Source organism: Scyliorhinus torazame, chromosome 12, assembly GCF_047496885.1.
Source record: "Scyliorhinus torazame isolate Kashiwa2021f chromosome 12, sScyTor2.1, whole genome shotgun sequence".
NCBI lineage: Eukaryota > Metazoa > Chordata > Chondrichthyes > Carcharhiniformes > Scyliorhinidae > Scyliorhinus > Scyliorhinus torazame.
In genome coordinates, this window is record NC_092718.1 from 75,214,977 (window position 1) to 75,237,798 (window position 22,822).

General features: G+C 54.7%; 1 protein-coding gene across 4 annotated transcripts in view; it reads left to right on the forward strand.

The window, feature by feature from the left end:
• The first annotated feature begins 1,249 nt into the window (after nt 1–1,249).
• Nucleotides 1,250–22,822, forward strand: part of LOC140386490 (histone-lysine N-methyltransferase 2B-like) — a 310,024-nt gene continuing 288,451 nt past the window's right edge. For 2 of the 4 annotated variants that reach the window (XM_072468880.1, XM_072468881.1), the window contains exon 1: nt 5,140–5,445. In XM_072468880.1, coding sequence (XP_072324981.1) covers nt 5,251–5,445 — 195 coding nt within the window. In that variant the 5' untranslated portion in view covers nt 5,140–5,250. Of the gene's footprint in view, nt 1,333–5,139; nt 5,446–22,822 lie in introns of those variants that run through there. The other 2 variants (XM_072468882.1, XM_072468883.1) reach the window with 2 other exon arrangements.

Sequence of the window (22,822 nt, forward strand, 5' to 3'; positions counted from 1 at the left end):
GAAAGTCAGCCAACAGGACACAAACGAGCAGCTGCAGGTTGAGTGTGTATTTACCTCTGGAAAGGCCAGACAAGATCGATACCAGCAACCATCAGCATAACAAAACACCAGCCATCTGCATATTAATGAGCAATCCCCGGGAACAATGAGCAACATTTAGACACATAAAGCAAAACCAGACTCTTCGGCGTCAGCAGAAGCCTACACAAAAGGAGGTGAACGACCACCTCAAGACCGCCCATCGATCAGGGAACCACTCCAGCATTGGAGAAAATCGAACCAAGTGATTGGGACAAAGTCCAATCACTTGGAACCAGGTACAGGGTCCACCCCGAAAGGCGGGAAGCCCCATGGGGACTATAAGAATCAAGCCCAAGTTCGAATTGTTCTTCTTGACCGGGTCACTCAGCAACGCGAACCAACCTTTGACAGTGACCGGTTCAGCCGCCGCAGATATCCAGTAAGTCTTACTTCAACGCTCGATACAAGATAGGTGCTCCTAGCTACCAATCCGTACCAACTTCGAATCCCGCAGACTCAGAACCCGAACGAAAGGCCATTTGTTTCCCTGACCTGGTGGGCCAGTTCCAAGTTAAGTATTGGCTTGTTAGCTGTAGAAGTAGCTTAGACGTAGAATTTGTACATGAGTAGTGATTACTGTGTATAATAAATGTGCTTTGATTTAAATCTTACTAAGCGGTGTATTGGATTATTGATCATTACTCGTACTTGAACCACGTGGCGGTATCATAAATATACCAGGCGACTCAAGAGCAAAGGTGATAAAACAGAGCAATTAAACTAAGGCAAAAGTTAGCAACAAGATATTGCCAAAGGTGCCATGGTCACGAGAGAAAGGGAGTGTTAATGGACATTAAGGACTGAAGAAGGTGCTGATAGTGTCATTAAGGTAAGGTAACAGAACGTATTAGCACTGCGGCATCACGGCATTGAGGACCTGGCCCTGGGTCACATTCCGTGTGAACGTTGCACATTCTCCCCAATTCTGCGTGGGTGTAACCCCCAAACCCAAAGATGTGCAGAGTAGGTGGATTGGCCACGCTAAATTGCCCTTTCATTGGAAAAAATTGGGTCCTTTAAATTTTAAACAAGAATGTTAATAGAATAAGAAAGGTTAGTGCTCAGTGAAATCAAAACTTCAGAACAAGTGACAGATGGCTTTGTGGGGGAGGAGTTTGCATCGTCAGGACAAACAGAGACATTTTTTAAAAGGTGTCAAGACCTGCTCCTCTCTCCACAGATACTGCCAGGCCTGTTGGGTTTATCTGGCATTTCTTACCGAGAGAGGGAGGGATTTGAAGACAAGAATGGGTAAGTGGGTTGAGGCCTCGGTTTAACATTTCTGTGGTGGTTCGGGGATCTGGATTGCAATCTTGGATGAACCATTTTTGATTTTAGTGTTAGGCACCGCAGTTCTCATTCCTCCCTCCTCTGACTGGGATGTCAGACTGGTTTCCCAGGATATACAGGTCTACGGCTCATGGTTCTATATAAAGGGTGTATCCATCTCTCACACATTGAGTTACAGGGTGTGGGTCAAACAGTGAAAGACTTTTGATTTAGCCCATCCCTGCAGCCACAGACCTCTCATAGTACTCTGGTGATGTGAATCATTCCAGATTCACGGTCTCCCATAGTTTGCGATTGACTATTGTCATGTGGGAGTACCTTTACGAAATGGGTGTTTATAAATAGGTATGTATATAAATATCTGCAGCGAGAGTACCTTTAAGAAATGGGTGTTTCCTAATGCAGTGATGTCAGAGAGTGGGTGGAGCTGGGCTGTCTGTCAGCTTTTTACTTTCGTTTTTGAGCAGCCTGCAGTGTGTGTTTTAGTTTCGTTTTCAGAGCTCGATAGCTGGTCACAGCCAGAAGGTGTATTAGTCTCTCTCTCTGTAATTTAAAAACTGAAAATCGATCCTGGTGATTTAAAACTAATAACTGTAGTGACTTTAATCTGAAGTGCTTCTGATAAAGGTTTTGTTTTTAAGTCTTATGGATGTTAAAAGGAAAGCTAAAAGGTTTACTTAGTGTTGTAGTCTTTGGGGGTTGTATTTGAATTAATGGTTGCTAAGATGTTCACTGTATGTTTTAAAAAAGTTAACTTGAGTTCATAGAATAAACATTGTTTTCCTTTAAAAAATACTCTCCCAATTCTGCTGTACCACACCTGCAGAGTGGGCCGTGTGCTCCCCATACCACAATCTAGTAAACGTTGTGGGTCAGATGGACTCCATGATACACGTTGGGGTTCTCTAAACCCAGGCCCATAACTACTATATATATATACTACACGGTCACAGCCTCATTGCGTTCCCCCCCCAGTACTGAGGGAGCCCTGCACTGTTGGAGGGTCAGTACTGAGGGAGCGCTGCCCTGTCGGAGGGTAAGTACTAAGGGAGCGCTGCACTGTCAGAGGATTAGTCCTGAGGGAGAGCTGCACTGTCAGAGGGTCAGTACAGAGGGAGGGCTGCATTGTCAGAGGGTCAGTACTGAGGGAGCGCTGCACTGCTGGAGTGTCAGTTCTGAGGGAGTGCTGCACTGTCAGAGGGTCGGTCCTGAGTGAGCGCTGCATTGCCAGAGGTGCAGTACTGAGGGAGTGCTGCACTGTCAGAGGGTCAGTACTGAGGGAGGGCTGCATTGTCAGAGGGTCAGTACAGAGGGAGGGCTGCACTGTCAAGAGGGTCAGTACTGAAGGAGTGCTGTCAGAGGGTCAGTACTGAGGGAGTGCTGCACTGTCAGAAGAGCACACGTCTGGATAAGACCTGAAACCAAAGCTCCGTCTGCCCTCTCAGGTGGGTGTAAAAGATGCCATGGCTACTATTTGTAGGAAGAGGAATGGAGATCGGGGTGCGGTTGCCCGGGGATAATATTTATCCCTTAACTTGCATCACAAAATAGAGACGATCGGTTGATTATCATGTTGTTGTCTGTCGCATCCTGTTGTGCATGAATTGGCTGCTTACATTACAGCAGTGACCTCCCTTCAGAAAAAATTCTTAATTGTTGGACATGTTGCACATCTGCGGATCAATAGAAAAAATGTAACCTCAAAATTTAGCAGATTTCGAGGTGTGTTCAGAATCGAACTCAAATTGGTGAGACACGATGCAATCTACATTTTAAAAATCCTAGAGATGGGAAATTGTTGCAGTGCAAAAGGAGGCCATTTGGCCCATTGTGCCTTCTCCGGCTATCCAAATGAGCAAAGCATGCTTGCCGCTCCTCCAGCTGCATATTCTTTCTTTTTCTGATTGTGTTTTGAAATCCTCGATAAAATCTGCCTCCCCCACATTCTCAGGCAGCGCAAGGAGCTCCTTCATACAAACGTTGTTCCCCCGCCCCACTACCCTGCAGTCAAATCTCGTCGTAAATCCCACCTGCAAATTTATAATGCGAGTTACAAGATGCTAGTTCGACCTCAATTCTGGGTGCCAGAAAGGATGTGGATACTTTGGAGAGAGTGTGGAAGAGATTTGCAATAGTGGTTCTTGGGATGAAAAACTTTAGTGATGTGGATAGATCGGAGAGGTTGGGACTGTCCTCAGAGAGAAGGAAGCTAAGAGGAGATTTGATAGACATGTTCAATATCATGAGGGGGGCTGGACAGGAGCTGTTCCTACTCGTAAAAGGATGGAAAATGAGAGGGATGCAGGTTAAAGTGATTCTCAAAAGAACCAAATGTGATATGAGAGAAAACATTTTTACACAAAGTGAGTGGTTGGGGTCTGGAATTCAGTGCCTGCAGGTGTGATGGAGGCAGATTCAAATGGGAAATGTGAGAGGACAATAGATGAATATTTGAATAGAAACAATGAGCAGGGGTACGGGAAAAGGCAGGGGAATGGCACTAAGCCAGATGCTTGTTTGGAGAGCCCGTGCAGACACGATGGGTCGAATGGCCTCCTTCTGCGTCATAACAATTGCCTGATTCCCATGTAACTGGTAGCACCGCAGTGACACCCTTCTGCCACTGGAAGCACTGTGGTGCCCCCCAGCTTGGGCAGCAGGTTGGATTCACACGCTGACGCTTTTGCACCCAGACCGGACTCCTGGACATGGGCCACAGTGCAAGCCCCTCCCAGGGAGGGATCTGCAGCGCTTCCAGTGGCGGGAGGGCGTCAACGTGACTGTTTACATGGGAAACTCCCATTGTAAAAGCCAGAGTCGTTGGTTCACCAGGGGCTTTGAATGCAAGATAAATTAGACAATTGTTGAGCTACTCTTGCTGCACCAAATTGGCAGCAGCACAGCCTGTATTGGGAGGAGCATGCGCATTGGCGGTTGTAGTTCACTCGCGGCCTCTACCTATCTGATGAAGCAGAGGGCGGACTACAGCTCCGCGGAGACGCCACACTCCCGGGGCAGGGGGAGATCGCGAGTGGGCAGAGGCTCCGGCTGACAATAGAGTGCGGCTGGTGAGGTGGAGACGTCAGGAATTGTAGTTCTGAGAGGGAACTACAAATCCCGTCCTTCCCCATGGCTTTGGTTGGCGTGGGTGGCCCTCCCGGGTTTTTAAAAAGCGCCCCGTCGCAGTGGATCTCACTGGGGGCGCAGTAGCCGTCCCTGGATTTCAAAAGGGGCGTGAGCGCAGGTGCACTGGCCTTTCCTGGGGTTCAGCAAGGGAGGGAAGTAACGCGACCGTCCATTGGACTCAAGTCAAAAGAGCGCAGGCCCAATGGTTCTCCTCGGGTCTCGGGGGGGGGGGGGGGGAGAGGAGAAGAGCGCATGCGCTCTGGGCTTAAAGCGGGGAGCTCACGCAAGCGCAGTGATGACCCCACTGGTCGTCAGAGCGGTGAGGGGAAGCTCACGCAGGCGCAGTGACCGACCCCACGAGTCATCAGCGGGGAGCGCAGGCAGAATGACGATCCTCCCAGGGTCTCAAAGGGGAGATGGCGCAGGCGCGTTGGGTGACTGGCCCCGCTTCCCGCGCAGGCGCACTAGCCTCGGGTACGCACTGGCGGCCGGGAACTATAGTCCCAGCGGAACTACAACTACCGTAGGCCAGCGCGCGGGCTGTGGTCCCGCCGGGAGTTGTAGTCCCCGGGAGGGGGGGAAGAATGAACTACAAATCCCGGCCTGCGGTGGCAGGCATGCGCACTGGCGTTCTGTCTTCCCCCTTCTCTCAGTGTACGGGGCGCTGACAAGGCCGCCCCTCCCCCCCCCTCTCCTCACACCTACCGTCAAACACAGAGACACAGAGAGAGAGACACACAGAGGCGCTTCAAGATGGCGACGGCGGCGGCCCGGTGCCGCTTCCCGGCCAGGCCTTGCGAGAGACGGCGCTGGGCGCTGAGGAGGCGGAGGAGGAGGCTCGGCAGCCCGGGCAGGGAGGCAGACGGCGGCGGCGGAGCGCCAGCGGGCGCGAGGCTGGAGGCCGGGCTCAGCCGCTTCGAGCAGCTCTTTGGCGGCAGCGAGGAGGAGGTGAGAGAGACACAGAGTCCCCACCCCCACAGACAGAGTTCCCCCCACAGACCGAGACAGAGGGACTCCCCACCTCCCTACACACTCTCAGAATCTTCCCTCCCGCCCGCCAGTCCTGAGGGGGAGGCGCGCGCTCGCACCCCCTACAGCCTACAGAGCGCGCGCAGACTAGCGCCCTTTGTCCTGGGAGCGCGCGCTGGGGGGAGGGGGGGCAGGGGGTTGTTGTTGTGGGGGGAGGGGTCAATATGCTACCCCCCCCCCCCCCCCACTGGGTGGGATCCACCCAGTGGGAGGATCCATACAGTTCCATATAGTGGGAGGGATCCACATAGATCCTTATTGCAGGAGGGATCCACATAGATCCTTATTGCAGGAGGGATCCACATAGATCCTTATTGCAGGAGGGATCCACATAGATCCTTATTGCAGGAGGGATCCACATAGATCCTTATTGCAGGAGGGATCCACATAGATCCTTATTGCAGGAGGGATCCACATAGATCCTTATTGCAGGAGGGATCCACATAGATCCTTATTGCAGGAGGGATCCACATAGATCCATACAGCGAGAGGGATCCACGTAGATCTGTACAGCGAGAGGGATCCACGTAGATCCGTACAGCGAGAGGGATCCACGTAGATCCGTACAGCGAGAGGGATCCACGTAGATCCGTACAGCGAGAGGGATCCACGTAGATCCGTACAGCGAGAGGGATCCACGTAGATCCGTACAGCGAGAGGGATTCACGTAGATCCACACAGCGGGAGGGATGCACGTAGATCCGTACAGCGAGAGGGATCCACGTAGATCCGTACAGCGAGAGGGATTCACGTAGATCCACACAGCGGGAGGGATGCACATAGATCCACACAGCAGGAGGGATGCACATAGATCCACACAGCAGGAGGGATGCACATAGATCCACACAGCAGACGGGATCCACACAGCAGACGGGATCCACGCAGCGGGAGGGATCCACACAGTGGGTGGGATCCACAGCAGACAGGACCCACACAGAAGGAGGGATCTACACAGCAGGAGGGATCCACGCAGGGTGAGGGATAAACATAGATCCATAGCAGGAGGGATCCACATAGATCCATACAGCGGGAGAGATCCACATAGATCCATACAGCGGGAGAGATCCACATAGATCCATACAGCGGGAGAGATCCCCGAATATCCGCACAGTGGGAGGGATCCACATGATCCCCACAGCGGGAGGGCTCCACACAGTGGGAGAGCCCCACACAGATCCACACACTGGGAGGGATCCTTCTCGATCCACACACTGGGAGGGACCCAGTTTGATACATATAGTGGGAGGCATCCATTTACTGGGACAGCGATTGCCGCCGGCAGGGGGTCCGTCAGTGCCGGGAAAAGGGAATGGCCAGTACCAGGAGGGGTCCAGATATTCGAGGGATCCAGCTCTCAGGGCGAGGCGGTTCCCGGGGAGGGGATTTCTGTACTTGGCTCATACCATAGGGAGGGGGTGTTGCTCAATTCCGAGAGGGATGAATACTGGGATAGATCGGGGGGGGGGGGGCTGCGCTGGAGAGTGAGGGGAATCAATACCGGCATACATCACTGTTGGGGTTTGGGGCACATAGGGAAGAGGAAGGCCAGTGCCGGGTGGGTGACAGAGCTCAACACCGAGGGGGATCAATACTGGGATAGATCAATATTGGGTGGGGGGATGGAGTGGACTGTGCTGGTTGGGTTTGTACCGGGGATTGCCAGGCTCAATACCTTGAGGAGGATTCACTGGCGACAGTTGGGGATCGGTATCGGCTGCTAGGGATTGGCATCGGCAGCTAGGGATCAGCAATTGCAGATGTGTATCAACGGTTCGGTATCTGGGAGGAGGGACCGGTGCTGGGATTGGAGGGGGAGGAGGGGGGGGTGCGGGGGGAGAGAGCCCAATATGTTGGCGTGATTAATATTTTGTGGAGGACTTGGTATGTGTCAGAGGGTGGATCGGCATGTGCCAGGAGGGGGGATCGGCATATGCCAGGAGGGGGGGGGATCGGCATATGCCAGGAGGGGGGGGGGTCGGCATATGCCAGGAGGGGGGGGTCGGTATGTGCCGGGAGGACGGGGATCGGTTCGTGCCGGGAGGACGGGGATCGGTACGTGCCGGGAGGACTGGGATCGGTACGTGCCGGGAGGACGGGGATCGGTACGTGCCGGGAGTACGGGGATCGGTACGTGCCGGGAGGACGGGGATCGGTACGTGCCGGGAGGACGGGGATCGGTACGTGCCGGGAGGACGGGGATCGGTACGTGCCGGGAGGACGGGGATCGGTACGTGCCGGGAGGACGGGGATCGGTACGTGCCGGGAGGACGGGGATCGGTACGTGCCGGGAGGACGGGGATCGGTACGTGCCGGGAGGACGGGGATCGGTACGTGCCGGGGGGAGGGGGATCGGTACGTGCCGGGGGGAGGGGGATCGGTACGTGCCGGGGGACGGGGATCGGTACGTGCCGGGGGGACGGGGATCGGTACGTGCCGGGGGGACGGGGATCGGTACGTGCCGGGGGGCCGGGGATCGGTACGGGCCGGGGGTCGGTACGTGCCGGGGGTCGGTACGTGCCGGGAGGACGGGGGTCGGTACGTGCCGGGAGGACGGGGGTCGGTACGTGCCGGGAGGACGGGGATCGGTACGTGCCGGGAGGACAGGGGTCGGGGGGTCGGTACGTGCCGGGAGGACGGGGGTCGGTACGTGCCGGGAGGACGGGGGTCGGTACGTGCCGGGAGGGCGGGGGTCGGTACGTGCCGGGAGGGCGGGGGTCGGTACGTGCCGGGAGGGCGGGGGTCGGTACGTGCCGGGAGGGCGGGGGTCGGTACGTGCCGGGAGGGCGGGGGTCGGTACGTGCCGGGAGGGCGGGGGTCGGTACGTGCCGGGAGGGCGGGGGTCGGTACGTGCCGGGAGGGCGGGGGTCGGTACGTGCCGGGAGGGCGGGGGTCGGTACGTGCCGGGAGGGCGGGGGTCGGTACGTGCCGGGAGGGCGGGGGTCGGTACGTGCCGGGAGGGCGGGGGTCGGTACGTGCCGGGAGGGCGGGGGTCGGTACGTGCCGGGAGGGCGGGGGTCGGTACGTGCCGGGAGGGCGGGGGTCGGTACGTGCCGGGAGGGCGGGGGTCGGTACGTGCCGGGAGGGCGGGGGTCGGTACGTGCCGGGAGGGCGGGGGTCGGTACGTGCCGGGAGGGCGGGGGTCGGTACGTGCCGGGAGGGCGGGGGTCGGTACGTGCCGGGAGGGCGGGGGTCGGTACGTGCCGGGAGGGCGGGGGTCGGTACGTGCCGGGAGGGCGGGGGTCGGTACGTGCCGGGAGGGCGGGGGTCGGTACGTGCCGGGAGGGCGGGGGTCGGTACGTGCCGGGAGGGCGGGGGTCGGTACGTGCCGGGAGGGCGGGGGTCGGTACGTGCCGGGAGGGCGGGGGTCGGTACGTGCCGGGAGGGCGGGGGTCGGTACGTGCCGGGAGGGCGGGGGTCGGTACGTGCCGGGAGGGCGGGGGTCGGTACGTGCCGGGAGGGCGGGGGTCGGTACGTGCCGGGAGGGCGGGGGGTCGGTACGTGCCGGGAGGGCGGGGGTCGGTACGTGCCGGGAGGGCGGGGGTCGGTACGTGCCGGGAGGGCGGGGGTCGGTACGTGCCGGGAGGACGGGGGTCGGTACGTGCCGGGAGGACGGGGGTCGGTACGTGCCGGGAGGACGGGGGTCGGTACGTGCCGGGAGGACGGGGGTCGGTACGTGCCGGGAGGACGGGGGTCGGTACGTGCCGGGAGGACGGGGGTCGGTACGTGCCGGGAGGACGCGGGTCGGTACGTGCCGGGAGGACGCGGGTCGGTACGTGCCGGGAGGGCGCGGGTCGGTACGTGCCGGGAGGGCGCGGGTCGGTACGTGCCGGGAGGGCGGGCAAAGGTACGTGGCGGGGACGGGCAAAGGTACGTGCCAGGAGGACGGGGATCTTTATGTGACAGGATGACGGGGATCTTTATGTGCCGGGTGGGTCGTGCGGCACGTACCGGGAGAAAGGGATCAGTATGTGCCAGGTGAGTGGGGATCGGTACCTGCCGAGAGGAGGGATCGGTACACGCCGGGTGGGGGGGTGGGTACGTACCGGGAGTGGGGGGATCAGTATGTGCCGTGTGGGCGGCATCAGTATGTGCCGGAAGAAGGGGATCAGCGTGTGTTGGGAGGAATGATCGATACTGGGAGTGAGCAATACCCTCGGAGTGATCGATGCTGGGGGAGATCAATAACCTGAGAGTTAGCGATTCTGGGAGGGAGCAATAGCCTGGGGGTGACCGATTCTGGGAGCGTTCATTCTGTTGTGGTGACCGATACTGGGAGCAAACCAATATGCTGGGAGTCACCAAGCTGGTGGTGATTATATACCCATGGTATGACTGATCCTGGGACCGATCATATCTTGGGAGTGACTGATCGTACCCTGGGTGTGACCAATACTGGGAACGAAGAATAACCTGGGGGTGACCGACCCTGGGAGTGAATTATATTGGGAGCGAGCAATGCGCTGGGAGTCACCAATACTGATGGTGATATATAGCCGTGGCACATACTGATCCTCCCCTCCCGGCAGATGCTGATTTCCCCCCACCCGGCACGTACCGATCACCCTTCCCAGTGCGTTCCGATCCCTCGGATGGTATATGGATGGCTGGGAGAGTAGGGGTGTATGCAGGTGAGGATCAAGAAGTGAGAGGGGAGATAAATTGGTGAGTGTGGAGTGAGGCATTACGCAGGGTGAATTTGACCTGGTGTGTGAGGATGAGTCTGATACAGTTTAAGGTGGTACATAGAGTGCATATGACTCGGGCGAGGATGAGTGGATACTTTCAGGGGATGGCAGACGAGTGCGAGAAGTGTGGGTGAGGACCAGCGAACTACGCACATATGATTTGGAGCTGTGAGAAGCTGGAGAGATATTGGGCAGGAGTGTTCGGAACACGAACAAAAGATTTTGGGGGGGGGTCGGGCCGGATCGATGCCCTGGGAGTGATCAATGCTCTGGCAGTGACCGATACTCTGGGAGCGATCTATACTCTTGGAGTGACCGATCCCGAGCAATAGGCTTGGAGTAACCGATACTGGGAGTGATTAATACCCTGGGAGTGATTAATACCCTGGGAGCGATCAATTAACTGGAAGTGACCGATACTGGGAATAATCAATACCCTGGGAGTGACCGATACTAAGAGCGAACAATAGCCTGGGAGTGAGCAATAACATGGGAGTGACCGATGCTGGCAGTGACCGATACTGGGAGGCGAGCAATGACCTGTGAGTGACCGATGCTGGGAGGCGAGCAATAACCTGGCAGTGACCGATGCTGGGAGGCGAGCAGTAACCTGGCAGTGACCGATACTGGGAGGCCAGCAATAACCTGGCAGTGACCGATACTGGGAGGCGAGCAATAACCTGGCAGTGATTGATACTGGGAGGCGAGCAATAACCTGGCAGTGACCGATACTGGGAGGCGAGCAATGACCTGTGAGTGACCGATACTGGGAGGCGAGCAATAACCTGGCAGTGACCGATACTGGGAGGCGAGCAATAACCTGGCAGCGACCGATACTGGGAGGCGAGCAATGACCTGTGAGTGACCGATACTGGGAGGCGAGCAATAACCTGGCAGTGACCGATACTGGGAGGCGAGCAATAACCTGGCAGCGACCGATACTGGGAGGACAGCAATAACCTGGCAGTGACAGGTACTGGGAGGCGAGCAATAACCTGGCAGTGACCGATACTGGGAGGCGAGCAATAACCTGGCAGTGACCGATACTGGGAGGCGAGCAATAACCTGGCAGTGACCGATACTGGGAGGCCAGCAATAACCTGGCAGTGACCGATACTGGGAGGCGAGCAATAACCTGGCAGTGACCGATACTGGGAGGCGAGCAATAACCTGGCAGTGACTGATACTGGCAGGCGAGCAATGACCTGTGAGTGACCGATGCTGGGAGGCGAGCAATAACCTGGCAGTGACCGATACTGGGAGGCGAGCAGTAACCTGTGAGTGACCGATACTGGGAGGCGAGCAGTAACCTGGCAGTGACCGATACTGGGAGGCCAGCAATAACCTGGTAGTGACCGATTCTGGGAGGCGAGCAATAACCTGGCAGTGACCGATACTGGGAGGCGAGCAATAACCTGGCAGTGACCGATACTGGGAGGCCAGCAATAACCTGGCAGTGACCGATACTGGGAGGCGAGCAGTAACCTGTGAGTGACCGATACTGGGAGGCGAGCAGTAACCTGGCAGTGACCGATACTGGGAGGCCAGCAATAACCTGGTAGTGACCGATTCTGGGAGGCGAGCAATAACCTGGCAGTGACCGATACTGGGAGGCGAGCAATAACATGGCAGTGACCGATACTGGGAGGCGAGCAATAACCTGGCAGTGACCGATACTGGGAGGCGAGCAATAACCTGGCAGTGACCGATACTGGTAGGCGAGCAGTAACCTGGCAGTGAATGATACTGGGAGGCGAGCAATAACCTGGCAGTGACCGATACTGGGAGGCGAGCAGTAACCTGGCAGTGACCGATACTGGGAGGCGAGCAATAACCTGGCAGTGACCGATACTGGGAGGTGAGCAATGACCTGGCAGTGACTGATACTGGGAGGCGAGCAATGACCTGGCAGTGACCGATACTGGGAGGCGAGCAGTAACCTGGCAGTGACCGATACTGGGAGGCGAGCAATGACCTGGCAGTGACCGATACTGGGAGGCGAGCAATAACCTGGCAGTGACCGATAATGGGAGGCGAGCGATAACCTGGCAGTGACCGATACTGGGAGGCGAGCAGTAACCTGGCAGTGACCGATACTGGGAGGCGAGCAATAACCTGGCAGTGACCGATACTGGGAGGCGAGCAATGACCTGTGAGTGACCGATACTGGGAGGCGAGCAATAACCTGGCAGTGACCGATACTGGAAGGCGAGCAATAACCTGGCAGTGACCGATACTGGGAGGCGAGCAATGACCTGTGAGCGACCGATGCTGGGAGGCGAGCAATAACCTGGCAGTGACCGATACTGGAAGGCGAGCAATAACCTGGCAGTGACCGATACTGGGAGGCGAGCAATGACCTGTGAGTGACCGATACTGGGAGGCGAGCAATAACCTGGCAGTGACCGATACTGGGAGGTGAGCAATAACCTGGCAGTGACCGATTCTGGGAGGCGAGCAATAACCTGGCAGTGACCGATACTGGGAGGCGAGCAATAACCTGGCAGTGACCGATACTGGGAGGCGAGCAATGACCTGTGAGTGACCGATACTGGGAGGCGAGCAATGACCTGTGAGTGACCGATACTGGGAGGGGAGCAATAACCTGGCAGTGACCGATACTGGTAGGCGAGCAATAACCTGGCAGTGACCGATACTGGGAGGCGAGCAGTAACCTGGCAGTGACCGATACTGGGAGGCGAGCAATAACCTGGCAGTGACCGATACTGGGAGGCGAGCAATAACCTGGCAGTGACCGATACTGGGAGGCGAGCAATAACCTGGCAGTGACCGATACTGGGAGGCGAGCAATGACCTGTGAGTGACCGATACTGGGCGGCGAGCTGTAACCTGGCAGTGACCGATACTGGGAGGCGAGCAATAACCTGGCAGTGACCGATACTGGGAGGCCAGCAATAACCTGGCAGTGACCGATACTGGGAGGCGAGCAATAACCTGGCAGTGACTGATACTGGGAGGCGAGCAATAACCTGGCAGTGACCGATACTGGGAGGCGAGCAATGACCTGTGAGCGACCGATACTGGGAGACGAGCAATACCCTGGCAGTGACCGATACTGGGAGGCCAGCAATAACCTGGCAGTGACTGATACTGGGAGACGAGCAATAACCTGGCAGTGACCGATACTGGGAGGTGAGCAATAACCTGGCAGTGACCGATACTGGGAGGCGAGCAATAACCTGGCAGTGACCGATACTGGGAGACCAGCAATAACCTGGCAGTGACTGATACTGGGAGGCGAGCAGTAACCTGGCAATGACCGATACTGGGAGGCGAGCAATAACCTGGCAGTGACCGATACTGGGAGGCGAGCAATAACCTGGCAGTGACCGATACTGGGAGGCGAGCAATAACCTGGCAGTGACCGATGCTGGGAGGCGAGCGATAACCTGTGAGTGACCGATACTGGGAGGCGAGCAAAAACCTGGCAGTGACCGATACTGGGAGGCGAGCAATAACCTGGCAGTGACCGATACTGGGAGGCGAGCAATGACCTGTGAGTGACCGATACTGGGAGGCGAGCAATAACCTGGCAGTGACCGATACTGGGAGGCGAGCAATAACCTGGCAGTGACCGATACTGGGAGGCGAGCAATGACCTGTGAGTGACCGATACTGGGAGGCGAGCAATGACCTGTGAGTGACCGATACTGGGAGGCGAGCAATGACCTGGCAGTGACCGATACTGGGAGGCGAGCAATAACCTGGCAGTAACCGATACTGGGAGGCGAGCAATGACCTGTGAGTGACCGATACTGTCAGCGATCAATACCCTGGAAATGACTGATATTGGGAGTGACCAATAGACTGCGAGTAACCAATAGCCTGGGCGTGATCAAAAACATAGGAGTGACTGAAACTTGGAGCGATCATACCCTGGGTGTCACCGATAATGGGAGTGATCAATACTCTTGTGTTGACCGATACTGGAATGATCATTATGCTGGATGTCACTGATTCTGGGAGTGAGCAATACCCTAGGGTTGACCTATATTGAGCTGAATCCCCTGGGAGCGGCAAATGGCCTGGGAATGAAGAATTCCCTGGGAGTGACCGATACTGCAATCTAACAATATCCTGGGAGTCACCGATAGTGAGAATGAACAAAAACCTGGAAGTGACCTATATTGGGAGCAATCAATACCTTGAGTGACCAATACTGTGAGGTGCAAGAACCTGGGAGTGACCGATATTGGGAGTGATCAATATCCTGGAGTTTCCGGTATTGGGAGTGATCAGTATTTTGGGAGTGACCAATGCTGGGAGCGATCAATACCCTGGGAGTGATCAATGCTGGAAGCGATCAATACCTTAGGAGTGACCGATACAGAGAGCGGTCAATACTCTGGGAGCAACGGATACAGGGAGCGGTCAATACCCTGGTAGTGACCGATACTTGCACCGAGAGTGCACCGTAGTGGCTTGAGAGGAACTGATACTGGGCTGGAAGCGATCAATACCCTGGGAGTGACTGATACTGGGAACGAGTAATATCCTGGGAGTGACCGATACTGGGAGCAGGCATTACCCTGGGAGTGACCGATACTGGGAGCAGGCATTACCCTGGGAGTGACCGATATTGGGAGCGAGCTATAATCTTGCAGTGACCAATACTGTGAGCGATCAATACCCTCGGAGTGACCGATACTGGGAGTGGGCATTATCCTGGGAGTGATGAATACTGGGTGCAGGCTTTACCCTGGGATGACCAATTCTTGGAGCGAGCAATAACTTGGGAGTGACCGATACTGTGAGTGACCAATAAGCTGGGAGCAATCAATACCTTGGGAGTGACAGGTATTGGGGCCGATAACCAATCTGAGAATAATCGATACTGGGAGCTAGCAATAATCAGAAAGTGCCCGATACTGGGAGCGCTCAATAATCTGAAAATGACCAATACTGGGAGCAATCAATGACCTGTAAGTGACCGATACTGGGAGCGAGCAATAACCTGGGAGTGACCGATCCCGAGCAATAGGCTGGAATTAACCGATATTGGGAGGGATCAATATTCTTAGAGTGACCAATACCGGGAACGATCAATTACCTGGAAGTGACCGATACTGGGAGCGATGAATAACCTGAAAGTCACCGATACTGGGGAATGAACAATATCCTGGAGTGATCAGTAACTTGGGAATGATCAATGCTGGAAGCAATCAATACCCTGGGATTGACCAATGCTGGGAGCGATCAATACTCTGGGAGTGACCGATGCTGGGAGCAATCAATACCCTGGAAGTGACCGATATTTGCACCGAGTAGTGGCTCGAGAGTGACTGATACTGGGAGCGATCAATACACTGGGAGTGACTGATACTGGGAGCGAGGAATACCCTGGGAGTGACCGATTCTGGGAGCGAGCAGTAACCTGGGAGTGACCAATACTGGGTGCAAGCAATGCCCTGGGGGGGTAACGTATACTAGGAGTGGCCAATACCCCAGGCGTGACCGATACCCCGGGAGCGCCCTATACCCCCAGGAGCAGCCGTTAACCCTAGAATGACCGATATCTGGGGCGCGCAAATATCTGGAAGAAAGTGACTGATACTGGGAGCGACCGAGAGCCTTGGATTGACCGATACCGGGAGTGAGCAATACCCTGTGAGTGATCAATATCCTGGGTGTGGGCAATATCCTGAGAGTGACCAATACTGGGAGCGAGCTATAACTAGCAATAACTTGGGAGTAAGTGATAATGGAGGGTGCAGTAAACTGGGAGTGACTGATATTGGCAGCGAGCAATACACGAGTGACCAATACTGGGAGAGATCAATAACCTGGGAGTGACTGTTACTGCGAGTGATCAGCACCCTGGAAGTGACCAATACTTGGACCGAGCAATAGCCTGGGAGTGATCGATACTGGGAGGGAGCAATAACATGGGAGTATCCGATAGTAGGAGGGAGCAGTAACATGGGCGTGACCGATACTGGTAGCGGTCAACAACCGGGGAGTGACTGATGTTAGGAAAGATCAATACCCTGGGAACGATCAATACACTGTGAGTGATGGATACTGGGAACGAGCAATACCCTTTGAGTGATGAATGTTGGGAGTGACAGATGCTCGGGCCGATCAATAAACTGGCGGTGACAGATACTGGGAGCGACAATATACTGGGAGTGACCTATACTGGGTGCAATCAATACAGAGGAACGACCGACCGATAGTGGGAGCGACTGACCGATAGTGGAAGCGACCAACCGACAGAAGGAGCGCCTGATACTGGAAGCGACCAATAGTGAGGGCAATCAAGCCCCTGGCAGTGACTGATATTGGAAGTGACCAATACTTTGAGAGATCAGCACCCTGGGCGTGACCGATACTTGGAGCGACCAATACCCCGGGAGAAACCGTTACAAGGAGCGATTAATACCCTGGGAGTGGTTGATAGATACATGGAGCGTCAGACCCTGAGAGAGTCTGATACTGCGAATGATCAATATGCCGGGAGTAGCTGTTACTGGGTTTGATCAATACCCCAGAAGTAACTGATACTGGGGGGCAATCAATAACTTAGGAGTGACTTATATTGGGAACGTGCAATACTTAGGAAGTGCCCGATACTGGGAACGATCAATACCCTATAAGTGACCGATATTGAGAATGAGCAATGCCCTGGGAGTGACAGATACTGGGAGAGATCAGTTTTGTGGGAGCGACCGATATTGGGAGCTATGAATACCCTGTGAGTGACAGATACTGGGAGAGATCAATTTTGTGGGAGGGACCAATACTGAGAGCTATGAATACCCTGTGAGTGACTGATACTAGTGAGCAATACACTTGGAGTGATCAATATTGGGCGCGACAGATCGTGGGAGCGAGCAGTACCCTGATAGTGACTGGTACTGGCGGCGAGCAAAACCCTTGGAGTGACGGTTACTGGGACCCATCAGTCCACTGGGAGTGACCGAGACTGGGAGCAAAGCAACACCCTGGGAGTGACCGATATTGGGAGCAATCAATAGGCTTGTTGTTGCCGATACTGGGATCGAGCGACACCCTCGGAGCAATCATTAGGCTGTGAGTGACGGCTGCTGGGAGCGAGCAATACCGTGTGAGTGACGGATGCTGCGGCCGATCAAGAACCTGGGGGTGACAGATACTGGGAGCGATCAATACCCTGGGAGTGACCGGTACTAAGAGTGAGCAATAATCTGAGAGTGACCGATACTGGGTGCGATCGTTACCCTGGGTTTGACGGATACTGGGAACGAGCAATACCTTTGGTGCTCCCGACATTGGGAATGATCAATACTCTGGGGGATACTGATATTGGAAATGAGCAATACATTACGAGTGACCGATACCAGGAACGACCAATTCCCTGGGAGTGATTGATATTGGGATCTATCAATACCCTGGGAGTGACCAATATTGGGAGAGATCCATACCCTTGGTGTGACCAATACTGTGGGCAATCTGTAACCTGGAAGTGACCTATATTGGGAACGAGCAATACACTGCGAGTGACCGCTACTGGGAGCGATCAATACCCTGGGAGTGACCGATATTCCAAGTAATCAATGCCCTGGGAGTGACCTGTACTGGGAGAGATCAAAATAAAGTGATCAAAATCCAGAGTGATCAATGCTCTGGGCGTGACCAAATCTGGAAATGATCAATACCCTGGGAGTGACCGATACTAGGTGAGATCAGAATGGGAGTGACGGATACTGGGGGCGAGCAACACCCTGGGATGTCCGATACTGGGAGCAATCAACACCCTGGGAGTGTCCATTACTGGGAGCGAACAAAGCCCTGGCACTTGGAGCGAGCAATATCCCGAGAGTAACCATTATTGGGAGCGATAAATACCCTGGGAGTGACCGATACATGGAGCGTCAGGCCCTTGAGAGAGTCCGGTACTGCGAGCGATCAATACCCTGGGTGTAACCGTTACTGCGTGCGATCAGTAACCCGGGAGCGACTGATATTGGGAAAGCGCAATACTGGGAGAGATCAATAGCCTGGGAGTGAGCGATACTGGGAATGAGCAGTGGGTGTGACCGATTCTGGGAGCGATGAATGCCCGATACTGGGAACGAGCAATAATGTGGGAGTGGCCGATACTGGGATTGATCGCTACTAGGAGGGAACTATAATGTGGGAGCGAGCAATACCCTGGGAGTGACCAATCCCCATAGAGAGGTCAAAAACCTGTGAGTGACTGATACTGGGAGCGATTATACACTGGAAGTGACCGATACTGGGAGCAATTGTACTCTGGTCTGACCAATATTGGGAATGAGCAATACCCAGGGTGTGACCAGTACTGGGTGCTATCAGTACCCTGGGAGTGACCAATTTGGAATGATCATCACCCTGGGAGTGACCAATACTGGGTGTGACCGATGTTGGGAGATCTGACCCTGGGAGTGACCAATACCTTGGGAGTAACCAATACCCTGGGAATGATATTACTCTGGCAGTGACCATTACCCCTGGCAGTCGCCAATGTCCTGGGAGTGACCTATACTTGGAGTGATAATACCTTTGGAGTAACCAATACTGGGGGCGAATAATAACCTGTGAGTGACCGATATTGGAAGCGACTGATAATACTGAAAGCGAGCAATACCCTGGAGGTTCCTGCTACTGGGTGTGATCATGCTCTGGAAGTGACCGATACTAGGAGCAAACAATACACCATGAGTGGCTGATACTGGGAGCGATCAATGCCCTTGGAGCGACGAATACTGGGGGTGATCACTACCCTGGGAGTGATGGTTACTGGGAGTGATCACTACCCTGGGAGTGACGGATACTGCGAGCCATCATACCATGGAAGTGACCGATACTGGGAGCGATCAATACCCTGGTAGTGACTGATACTGGCAACGAGCAATACTGTGAGAATGACTGATGCTGGGAGAGAGCAATACTCCGGGAGTAGTCAATACTGGTTGCTATCAATACACTGGGAGTGACCAATTTGGAAGTGATCAATACCCTGGGAATAATTTGATCCGAGTTTTTTGAGGAAGTGACAAAGATGATAGATGAGGGAAAGGCAGTGGATGTTGTATACATGGACTTCAGTAAAGCCGTTGACAAGGTACCTCATGGTAGACTGATACCAAAGGTGAAGTCACATGGGAACAGAGGAGAGCTGGCAAGTTGGATACAGAATTAGCTTGGGCACAGAATACAGAGGGTAGCAGTAGAAGGGTGCTTTTCTGAATGTAAGGCTGTGACTGGAGGCGTTCCACAGGGATCAGTTCTGAGGCCTTTGGTGTTCGTGGAGAATATAAATGATTTGGAAGAAAATGTAGCTGGTCTGATTAGTAAGTTTGCAGACGACACAAAAATTGGGGGCGTTGCGAATAGTGAAGAGGATACAGCAGGATATAAACTGGTTGGAGTCTTGGGCGGAGAAATGGCAGATGGTGTTTAATCCGGACAAGTGTGACGTAATGCACTTTGGAAGGTCCAATGCGTATAGGAATTACACAATAAATGGTAGAACTCTTGCGAGTATTGATAGGCAGAGATATCTGGTCGTGCATGTCCACCGATCACTGAAAGTGGCAATGCATGTGGATAAGGTGGTCAAGAAAGTATACGGCATACTGGCCATTATCGGTCAGGGCATTGAATATAAAAATTGGCAAGACATGTTGCAGCTGTACAGGACCTTAGTTAGGCCTCATTTGGAATATTGTGTACAATTCTGATTGCCACACCAGAAAGATGTGGATGCTTTGGAGAGGGTACAGAAGGGGTTTACCCGGATGTTGCCTGGTATGGAGGGCATTAGCTATGAGGAGAGGTTAGATAAACTTGGTTTGTTCTCACTGGAACGACGGAGGTTGAGAGGCGACCTGATAGAGGTCTAGAAGATTGAGTGGCATGGACAGAGTGGATAGTCAGATGCTCTTTCCGAGTAGGAGAGTCAAGTACTAGGGGACATAGGTTTCCCAATACCCAGGGAATTATATTACCCTGGCAGTGGGGAAAAGTTTAGAATAATGTGCGAGGCAAGTTTTTTTACACAGAGGGTGGTAAATATATGGAACGTGCTGCCCGGGGAGGTGGTGGGAGCAGGTACAATAGCGGCATTTAAGGGGCATCCAGACAAATATATGAATAGGGTGGGAATGGAAGGATACGGAAGGTTTTAGTTCAGGCAGGTACCATGGTCAGTGTAGGCTTGGAGGGCCGAAGGGCCTGTTCTGTGCTGTATCCTTTCGTTCTTTGACCGATACTGGGTGCGATCTATAACCTGGGAGTGACCGATATTGGGAGCTATCAGTACCCTGGGAGCGACTGATACTGGGAGTGAGCAATACCGTGAGAGTGACCAATACCTAGGGAATGATATTACCCTGGCAGTGACCATTACCCTGGCAATCGCCAATGCCATGGGAGTAGCCAATGTCCCAGGCGTGACCTATACTTTGAGCGAGTGGGGGCGAGTAATAGCCTGTGAGTGACCGATACTGGAAGTGACCAAAACTGGGTGCGATCATACTCTGGAAATGACCAATACAGAGAGCAATCAATACCCCTGTGAGTGACTGATACTGGGAGCGATCAATGCCCTGGGAATGACGGATACTGGGGTGATCACTGTTGTATTCTCTATTCTCCTTTACCTGGATGGCTCGGGTGCGTAGTGTTGAATAAAGAACATAAAGCTTTGTTTCTTTAAAAATAATTTTTATTAAAAGTTTTCATAAAATATCAGTAACAAAATGAAAAAGAAACCCAACAGGGTTAAGTACAAAACACAGTCCAGAAAAACAACCCTCCATATCCCCCTCCCCCCATACATAAATAATAAATTAACATTTACACCCTGACTTAATACAACAAGTATATACAGCCCCTCAGACCCTCCAGTGTAAATAACAAAAACAAAAAATATATATAAAGTGACCGCCCCTCCTCCTCTCCCCCCCTCCTCCTCTCCCCCCCCCTCCTCTTCCCCCCCCCTCCTCCTCCTCTTCCCCCCCTCCTCCTCTTCCCCCCCCTTCCTCCTCTCCCCCCCCTTCCTCCTCTCCCCCCCCCCCCTTCCTCCTCTCTTCCCCCCCCTCCTCCTCTCTTCCCCCCCCCTCCTCCTCTTCCCCCCCCCCCCCCCCAAGTTGCTGCTGCCATTGACCGGTGTCTACCGCTCTGCCAGGAAGTCTAAGAACGGTTGCCACCGCCTAAAGAACCCTTGTACCAACCCTCAAGGCGAATTTCACCCTCTCCAACTTAATAAGCCCCGCCATATCGTTGATCCAGGATTCCACGCTTGGGGGCCTCCCATCCTTCCACTGAAGAAGAATCCTTTGCCGGGCTACCAGGGACGCAAAGGCCAGAATTCCGTCCTCTTTCGCCTCCTGCACTCCCGGCTCCTCTGCCACCCCTGAATCCTACCACCCGCGACACCGTCCTCGCTATGCCCTTCCAAAATTCCTCCAGCGCTGGGCAAGCCCAGAACATATGGGTGTGGTTTGCTGGGCTCCCTGAGCACCTAACACACCTGTCCACACCCCCAAAAAACCGACTCATCCTTGTCCCGGTCATGTGTACCCTGTGCAGCACAGTAAACTATGAGGCTGAGCCTCGTGCACGATGAGGAAGAGTTCACCCTCCCCAGGGCATCTGCCCACGTCCCTTTCTCAATTTCCTCTCCCAACTCCTCCTCCCACTTACCTTTTACCTCCACCACCGAGGCCTCCTCCTCCTCCTGCATCACCTGGTAAGTTTCCGAGATCTTCAACACTCTCTCTCCCCCCCCCCCCCCCCCCCGAGAGCACCCTGTCCTGTACTGTGTGTAGCCGTGGGAATTCCACCACCTGCCGTCTGGCAAACGCCCTTACCTGTAAGTACCTGAAGGTGTTCCCCGGGGGGAGCCCGTACTTCGCCTCCAGCTCACCCAGGCTCGCGAACTTCCCATCCACAAACAGGTCCCCAACTTTCGTATCCCTGCCCTGTGCCACCCGCAAACCCTCCACCTGTTCTTCCCGGGGCGAACCGGTGGTTCCCCCATAATGGGGTCCCTGCCGAGGCCCCCACTTCCCCCCCCTGTGCCGCCTCCACTGCCCCCAAATTTTGAGGGCAGCCACCACCACTGGGCTCGTGGTATACCTCCTTGGACGGAGCGGCAGCGGCGCCGTTGCCAGTGCCCCAGACTCGTACCCACACAAAACGCCGTCTCCAGCCTCTTTCCATGCAGGCCCCTCCCCCACTGGAACAGGAACAAAAACCTTGGGAGCACCATAATTTTGATTGATTGCACCCTACCCGCCAAGGACAGCGGCAACGCGTCCCACCTCTTGAACTCCTCCTCCATCTGCTCCACCAGCCTTGTAAAATTAAACCTATGCAGGGCCTCCCATCTCCTGGCCACCTGGACTCCCAAATACCTAAAGCTCCTCTCCACCTTTTTTAGTGGGAGCTCGCCAATCCCCCTCTCCTGGTCCCCGGGATGAACTATGAACTCGGCATTCCTCCCACCGGGTCCGCCACATACAGCAACAGTCGTCCGCATAAAGTGACACCCTATGCTCCTCCCCACCCCGCACCAACCCCCTCCAGTTCCTTGACTCCCTCAGTGCCATAGCCAGGGGTTCAATCGCCAATACGAAGAG